The sequence below is a fragment of the Elephantulus edwardii genome, unplaced genomic scaffold (assembly GCF_000299155.1).
Source record: "Elephantulus edwardii isolate Elephantulus edwardi_28Jun2011 unplaced genomic scaffold, EleEdw1.0 scaffold00002, whole genome shotgun sequence".
NCBI classification, from domain to species: domain Eukaryota; kingdom Metazoa; phylum Chordata; class Mammalia; order Macroscelidea; family Macroscelididae; genus Elephantulus; species Elephantulus edwardii.
In genome coordinates this window covers 38,790,905-38,799,584 of record NW_006399752.1, presented here as the reverse complement: position 1 = coordinate 38,799,584, position 8,680 = coordinate 38,790,905, and the positions used below count along the sequence as shown (strand labels likewise).

At 49.3% G+C, this 8,680-nt stretch overlaps 1 protein-coding gene across 1 annotated transcript in view; it reads right to left on the bottom strand.

Moving 5' to 3' along the window:
* CLMN (calmin (calponin-like, transmembrane)) overlaps positions 1-5,901 on the bottom strand; it is a 144,427-nt gene extending 138,526 nt beyond the window's left edge. The window contains exon 1 of the mRNA XM_006879190.1: positions 5,791-5,901. Coding sequence (XP_006879252.1) covers positions 5,791-5,901 — 111 coding nt within the window. The remainder of the gene's footprint in view (positions 1-5,790) is intronic.
* Positions 5,902-8,680: the final 2,779 nt, after the last annotated feature.

The following is an 8,680-nucleotide window of genomic DNA, read 5'->3' as shown; positions in this document are numbered from 1 at the left end:
CCCAGCTCCTGGTGTTTGTGGGTTGGATTGTTTGGTTGCAAAAAGGCGGTGATTGGGTCGCAGGGTCTCGGCCCCCAGATTGTGATGTCTCAGGGGCGGTGGGCTGCGTGACGCAAGCCGGGGGCGAGCCCGGCGACTTCAGGACCTGGTCTCCTTCCGCCCTGCCCTGTTGGGCCCGCGCTTGACCGCTCTCCCGCCCAGGCTTCTCCCGGGGACCCTCTGGCCCTGATGAAGGGAGGGACCCAAGCTGCACCCCATGATGATCCCGGGGGGGGGTACCTGGAGAGCGGTGAGAACCTGACTTAGGGGGTAGGTCCAAGTGGAAATAGAGTTGGGGGAGTCTCTCTTCTACCTCCGAAGTGGGGATCTGTGGGTAAAAAGGGGTCTTTCCAGGGTTTTGATATTGGGGACATTAACAGGGGAGATTCCCTACAAAAAAGTGACCCCAGGTTGGGGGAAGGGGAGGAGGCGCCAGGAACAGCCTGAGCCCAGCCTGGGAAACCCCGCGGTGCCCTGGCTACTGTCTCCAAGTGGCCCTTCTGGAACCCAAGTTGGGACTCTCTGGTTTAGGCTCCCTCCCCCCCACCACTCCCCCCCCCCCCCCCACACACACACTGTTTCCGTTAACTCTTGGTACTCCTGGATCTTATCTTTTTTGAAAGCCCAAGATTCAGGCCTGACAAATAGTTCTTTATTGATTTTGCACAGGAAGAAAGCAGCGGAATTTGCCCTGGGTGCAGGAATGAGTTACCAGCGCTCCGCCCCAACCCCCAGCTGTGCTCCTTCCCTTTCTAGGACGCCTAGAGCCACACAGAAAAGCTCATTCCAGAATATGTCCTCATTCCAGGAGAAACCCAGCGGGCAGGTCACCTGAGCCTTTGAACCTATGGGCCTGGCTGGGCCTGGTCTGTTCCTGGGACTGAAATACTGAGAAATTGGGCGGAGCACTTTGGGTACCCCTCCTTGACTTCTTCCACTCTTAATAACCTTATGAACAGCTACGGATCTGAACCCTGCTCCGTCCTGTGCCATGTCGGCCATGCCCCACTTCGTTGTGGAGTCATTTGGAAATCCGTTTCTTTCTCTGACTCTTAACGTCTCCCAGCTTCAGATCATTCCCAGGGACTGGCCCCACCTAACAACATGTCCAAGGTATGTGAGAGGAAAGTTTCAACAGCCCCACCCCAGGGGCGTTTTCAGGCAGATGTAATTCTGAAGCCCAGGGGTGCCCGGTCTGACCCCGTATCCTTGAGGAGGAATAAGTAAGAGCACTGAGTCTGTATGTTGGCCGTGGCAGAGGGGAGAAGAGCCCATAAACAAGGAAAAACAAGGCCAAAGGGGGTACAGAAAGGAGAAACCCGCTGTGAGGGAACTGTGCATGGATGGAGCTGTGGCGGCCTAGGCTGTAGGGAGTCGCCCTCCAAACCCCTGAACTGCTAAGGTTGCGTTGAATCTAACAGTTTGACTCCGCCATCGGACTCCGGCAGAGACAGATGGGCCGTCTCCTCCTGTACAATGGACAGCCTCTCAAATTCTGCTGGTGGGTCAGCTACAAACCGGAAGCTACAGCAGTGAGAGTCTGAGGCTTTGAAGGTAGTTAGTGGAGGATACAAAGCGTTCAGGAGCACAGCAGTCCACCAAAGGTTGGAAGGTCAAGTCCACACAGAGAGGGGCCTTTGGAAGAAAGGCCTGGAGATTTACTTCTGAAAAACCAGCCATTAAAAATGAGTACGCAGCCCACCCTGGTCTCCTCCTCCCGAAATCTAGAGTGGGGACTTGTGGTGCCATGGGGCTCCTGGGAGTCTAACCAGGCCTCAAGGGGCGTGAGGGCACCGCTGGGTGCATCTCACTCCTGTGAGTACACGTGGAGTCCACTCTCCCCAGCTGAGGTTCAGGCACCATGGGGAGCAGTCCATTTGTCTTCATCCTATAGAGCTGGTGGGAGTCCCAGGCAGCCCTTCATGCTGTCCCCTCCCCTAGGCTGCTCCTAGCGTTTACATTTCAGCTTCTCTGTAATTCTGGGGGTGAAGTGGAGCCAAGTATCATATATATTTTTCCCCGCTCCAGAGCAAAGGACCAAGAGCTTCCTTCTCCACTAACACAGGTGGAAAAGAGGTGGGAAAGGCCCATGCTGCTGGCTGTGGACACAGGGTCGTTCTCACTGTTCAGAGAGGCCTAGTCCCTTGATGGCCTTTTCCTTTGGGAAATGCTGCACAGATAATATGATGCGCTTTGGGAGTGAGGGGCCCCACTCAGCATCGATTGAACTCAAAGTTTCAGCACATGCTGGCCACCTCTCGCCTCAGGAACTTTTTTCTGCACTGAAGTGGAAAGGACTTTAGGGGCTTTTCAGTGTGTACCCTACACTGAGTGTGAGACCATCCCTGATTGTCCTAGAATGGTCACAGAACGAACACCCCGGCCTCGCTCCTCGTGCCTCCAGGTTCTCTGCGTGGCACATCGAATATTCCGTGACCTGCCCCTTGGCCACCTCCTCATGCATAAGGCCTCCTTCAACTTACTTTCTCTTTTCCATTTTTAAATTGTCATCTGAGTGAAAATTTTCTGAGCAAATCTGTTTCCCATTCAACAGTTTATGTGCAGTTTGTTCAATATAACAGCACTCTTCCTGCTTCCTCGGTGAGGTTCCTGTTTCCTCTCACCCTTCTTTCCCACCTCTCTGGACTTCTGAGCTTTGTTTTGGGGCACAGGCTGCCCTTTTGGTCTCTGGTGGCTGATGGAACTGAGGATACGGTTTCTCTCCATGTCTGTCTGTTGTGTGACTGAAAGTTAACCAGAGGTAGGTTCAGTTGAGGCTTTGAAGCGTGTCTAAAGGCTCAGAGGCTCCACCAGTTTCTCTCAGAGCAGTGAGTCTGGTTGTTTTTTATGATTTTGAATTTTGTTCGGCCTTCTCCCTCTCTTCCTCTCCATCCAGGATCTTCTATTTCGGTCCTGATCAGCTGCTTCGATGCTGCAGGACCCAGCTGCCTCACAGTCACTGCCAGGACTTTGCTCATCTGTCCCGTTTGCGATGTCCTTCCCTGTCCCCAGCACACCATGTCTCCTTTACTTGTTTTACTTCTGCTCACTTACGCCCACTCCAGAGAACCTTCTCTGGCACCCAACTCAGTGCCCCTTTGTGTCCAGTTCCCACAATATCAGTCCTATCACGTAACACCATGACCCGTGTCATCCCAGCTGTTTCCACACTGTGTTATAATGTGTTTGCTTGGTGGTCCCCCCTGATTACCCATGAAGGGCTACAAAGCTTGTGCCCCAGCCCCCCCTCTCCACACCACTCAGCACGGTGCCTGGCACAGAGAATGGTCACAGTGTTGGATGAACAGATGAGAGAATGAATGATTGTCATTGTAAGAGGCAGGGATTCAAGTGACAGTTGACCCAAGTGTCCTGGGCCCCACTTCTGGGAAAGCAGTCAAAGCGCATCTGTGGGTTCACAAGGGGCAGGCGAGTGCCACTGGGCACCAGACAGGCACTGAGATGCTTCCCTTCCTCTGTGACTCCAGGGCTGCGTTCTGGCCCGAGAGAGGGCGGCGGCCCCACGGGCACTTGCTGTCCATCCTCCAGTGGCCTCAACAGTGCTCTTTTTCTTTTGCATGTTCTTTGGGGAAAGGCGTGCTCCGTTTGAAAGCCTGGCTTCCCGGGAGTACCCAGAAATGGATTTTCTGGAAGTTTCCTAACTCTGCTAGAGTCCTGGTCATTGTTTACAACTGACATCTGAGAGTTGGATCCTTTGGACCCAAAGCCATCAAGTCCACCACCACTCCCCACATAATGACTCTAAAGAGTGAGCCCTCCCTCATACTTTCCCCTCCTGGGGGGACTGGCGGCTTAGAGCTAAAAATACAGATGGTAGTGGCAGGGGGTGTGCATCTGGGCAGCTCAGATTGACTCTGGGAAAGGAAAGGGGCCCAGCAGACCCTCCCAGATACGCCCAGCGTTTGACGATCCTTGTCTAGTGGTGTTTGGGGTCCTATCCACCCCACCTGTTGTCATGCTTCTGTAACATGGTAAGGTCTTCACACAGATAAAGGCACAACACTCACTGGCATATAAAATCCATTCTAGACTTAAGTCTACCCAGACTTGTTCTCAGAGTTAACACACTCAGCTGCTAACTGAAAGGTGGTGGTGGTTGTTGTTAGGTGCTGTTGGGTCAAGTACAACTCATAGTGACCCTTCAAACCACTGATCTAAAGCCTGTCCTATCCTGGGCCATACTCACGATGTCTAACATACGTGAGCCCACTGCTGCAGTCACCATGTCAATCCATTTCATTGACGGTCTTCTCCTTTGCTGTCCCTTCACCTTTCCAAGCCTGATGTCCCTCTCCAAGCAATACCCTCTCCTAGCAACATGCCCGAAGTATGTGAGATGAAGCTTTGTCATCCTTGTCTCCAGCAAGCACTCTGGGGGCACCTTCTCCAAGACATACATTTGTTCCTTTAGCAGTCTAGGGGGTATTCGGTACTTTTCTCCAACACCACAGTACAGGCATTAAGTCTTCTGTCATTCATTGTCCAGCTCTCAGGGACCTAGCAAGTCATTGAAAGACCATGGCCTAAATCAGGTGCACCTTAGTCCTCAAATGTGCATCATTGCTCAAAATAATTTGGAGAAGGCCATTCAAATCCACCTAGATGTTCCCCAGAGGAAAGCAGGTGATCGACTTTCCCCAAACCAACTTCTGACAACCCCGTGAAGCAGAGTTCTCCTCTGTCAGCGTGAGGAGCTGTTCCATCTGACTATTATATGGTTTGTTGGCTTTGAGGTTTACCCCTTTTTTGTAAGAGTTTAGAGCCCAGGTAAACAAACCAGGGATCATGGTTCAACTATATTAGAACATCTGCTGGGCAGGGACCTGCATTGTGATGTCACAAGGTGGCACTGGAGAATGAAGACCCCTGGCCCCATTTAGTCATTCAGAAAGCACTGCTTGGGGCAATGATTTTGAAAATTTCTACCTAACTTGGAGAGCATTATGCTAAGTGAGCTAACTCAGTCCCATAAGGACAAATATTGTATAAGACCATTATTATAGAAATAGAACAATAACTAGGAAAATGTGTATGAGGATCTAAGGGGGGGGAGGGTGGGAGCAGAGGGTTGAGCATGGGCAGGGACTGAGCACAGAGTGGCACAATTTGATGGGTGGAGGGAGGGGTGGATAAAGGAAATGGGGAAAAGCTGCTGTGAAAAACAATGCACATGAACTTTGTAAGTAAACTAACATAAAATAAAAATTTCATTAAAAAAATAAAATCAAGCCTCTGTCAAAGAGAGTTAACCTTAAAGAAAGAAAGAAGGGGGAAAAAAACCCACAACACAACACAACAAGAGCAAAACCCAGACACACCACTGGTTGGGTGCCGCTGTGGGCTGGCCCTGCTTCCATGCCGGGTCAAAGTGCTCATCAGGGGCCCAGCTGTCGTGGCCTGAACCAGAGCCGTGGACATGGTCACAGTGGCTGTGCCTTTAGAGGTTGTAAACGGGTCAGATCATGGCGTGATGTGCAGAGGGGATCCCAGGTAAGAGGCAAGGGGTCAGAGACCCTCATGGTTGCAGCAACATAGGTGAACGGGGATGAGATGAGAGCCGGGAGATTGAGATGGGTCCCCAGCTGTTTAGATGATGGAATCCATAGCACCTGGTGCTGGTAGAGGGTTTGTGACACCTGTCCCTATGTCTTTGCCTCCAGTGTCTGCTTGTCCCCCCCCCCCACTTGTCTGTGAACTCATCACAGCTATCTTTGCATGCTCAGAGCTCACCACCATGCTCGTCACCTCCATATGCACTGTTGGCGTAAACTCTCGATAGATTGACCCCTGGCTCACGCAGGTCACAGCACGACTCGCTGCCCAGTCCTGCACCTCCCGCATGTCGATCATTCTCTTGGGATCCACAGGGTTTTCACTGACTGAATTTCAGAAGTAGATTTCCAGGCCTCTCTTCACAGTCCTACCAGGTAGGGGTTCTAATCCCATTTCACAGATGAGAGCACAGAGGCTGGAGAGGTTAAGAAGCATGGTCATACAGCTTGAGTAGCTAATGCACAACTGGAACGTGTTGCTGTCTGCCCATCTATCATTAAGTTATGGATCAAATTGTGCAGGAATAGGGAGCTCTGGCCGTTGGATTGGAAGAAGTCCATATCTTTGCATTCCCAAGAAAGGTGGTACAACTGAATGTGGAAACTATCAAAACTATATTAATGTCACATGCAAGGAAAATACTGCTGAAGATCATTCAAAAATTACTGGAACACTACATAGATAGGGAACTGCCAGAAGGTCAAGCAGGATTTAGAAGAGGCTGTGGCACCAGGGACATCATTGCTGATGTCAGGTGGATCCTGGCTAAAGAATCCCAGAAGAATGTTTGTGCTTGCTTTATTGACTATCCAAAGGCATTTGACTGTGTGGATCATAACATGTTGTGGCTGGCATTGAGAGGAATGGGAGTCCCAGAACGCTTAATTGTGCTCATGTGAAAGCTATACCTGGACTAGAAGACTGTTGTGTGAACAGAGCAAGGAAACACTGCATGGTTTAAGATTAAGAAGGGAGTGTGTAAAGGTTGTGTTCTTTCTCCATAGCTATTCAATATGAATGCTAAGCAAATTATTCAAGAAGCTGGACTCTATGAAGAGGAATGTGTTATCAGGATTGGAGGAAGACTCATCAATAACCTGAATTATGCAGATGACACAACCTTGCTTGCTGAAAGTGAGGAGGACTTGAAATACTTGTTGCAGAAGATCAAGGGATGCAGCCTTCAGTATAGATTGCATCTCAATGTCAGGAAAACAAAGATTCTTACCACTGGACCGATAAGCAACATCATGATGGATGGAGAGGAAATTCAATCTGTGAAAAACTTGATCTTGCTTGGATCTACAATCGACACACTTAGAACCAATAGTCAGGAAATAAGAAGCATTGCACTGGGAAAATCTGCAGTTAGGGACCTCTACAAATTATTGAGGAATAATAATCACAGTTTGAAGACTGTGGTGCATCTAACTCAGGCCATAGTATTTCTGATCACTTGCTATGCATGTGAGAGCTGGACAGTGAATTGGGATTACAGAAGAAGAATTGTTTGATGCCTTTGAGCTGTGGTGTTGGAACATCCCATGGACGGCCAAAAGAACAAATATGTCTTGGACAGGATGCAGGCAGAGTGGTCTTTGGGGACAAGAATGATGAGGCTTCACCTCGCATACTTAGGTCGTGTTGCTAGGAGGGTCTTCCTTGGAGAAGGACATGATGTTGGGAAGGGTGGAGGGTCAGTGAAGGAGTGGAAGACCCTTAACCAGGTGGATTGATGCAGTGACCGCCACAATGGACTCTTGTGTGTCAGGAAGTGTGAGGATGGCACAGGACAGAACAGGGTTCAGGTGTTTTGTTCATTGGGTCACTATGAATCATACTCCACTTGACGGCACCTAGCAAAAAAAAAAAACCAGGGAGCTCTGATGACCTTGTGGATAGGGAGTTGTGCTGCCAACCCAGACGCTAGTGGTTCAGATCCACCAACTGCTCCAAGGGAGAAAGATGAGCAAACTCCCCTTGTGTAATTTACAGCCTCTGAAAACCTGCTAGGGGGTCAGCTCTGAGTCGGTTTTGAATCAACTGCATGTGTTTTGAGCAGTGCACACATTGAGAAGAGACACAATCATTCTGTACATTTACAGGACAACATGAAGGACTCCCCCTGAACTTGGCAGGTTACCTATACTGTGAAATATTAATGCATTCTCTGCATTCTAGTCTATTAAATATTTTGGTGCGCGTGGAAGTGTTGGTGGTTACGGGAGGGAGGATCCTACGTCTCTACGTAGATAGCATCAGATGCCCCAATTTCCACAAATAAAACCCTTCACTTCTTCCAGGTTTGAATAGTCAAAGACTCCTCCCCTGGAGACAGCTCTGCTAATATTTTTTTTTCTTTGCTCGCTTCATTAGAATACTATTTAAGGAGTGTTCATTTTCCAGTAAAGCAAATGATAAAACTTTCCCCCAACCCCGTCCCCCAAATGGCAGCCTGAACCTGTGAGGAGAACGCTGTTGAGGGAAGAAAACACCTTCGATGAGGTTTCTGCGTTAACATTGAAGGCGGGGAAAATTTTTTTTTCATTAATTTTAATGAAAGTTTACAGAGACTTAGGGTTTCCAGTCATTCATTGTTGCACTTTTCTCCCTGCCCACTCCTCCCCCCCAATTCACTCTTCTCCTTGAAAAGAAAAAGAAAAACTCTTTCATTGTTATGCAGTCCCTCCCCCCAAGTCCACTCTACTGTGCAGCCTACACTCCGGATTTCTGTAATGACAAGAATACCCATTCATATGTCCCTTTTAAACAGATCTCTCCCTCATCTGTTTCAATGCAGTCTACATCATTCATCCCCTCCTTTTCTGTCTTCCCTCAACCCTAATGTCAGTCAGGAAAAGATTTTTTAACATGAAGATTTCTTAACCTTTTGGGATCCAGGAGAGACTTGATTGCAGATCATCCTGAGAAAAGAAGGCTTCCAAAGTGATGCAAACAGAACCCCTGTGCCAGACAGCACAGCTGGCTATGCACACAGTAGGTGTCCAATCTCAAGTCCAACATCAGGTGTCTGTCACCTGTGTAAGGGAGCTGAGTTATCATTAAG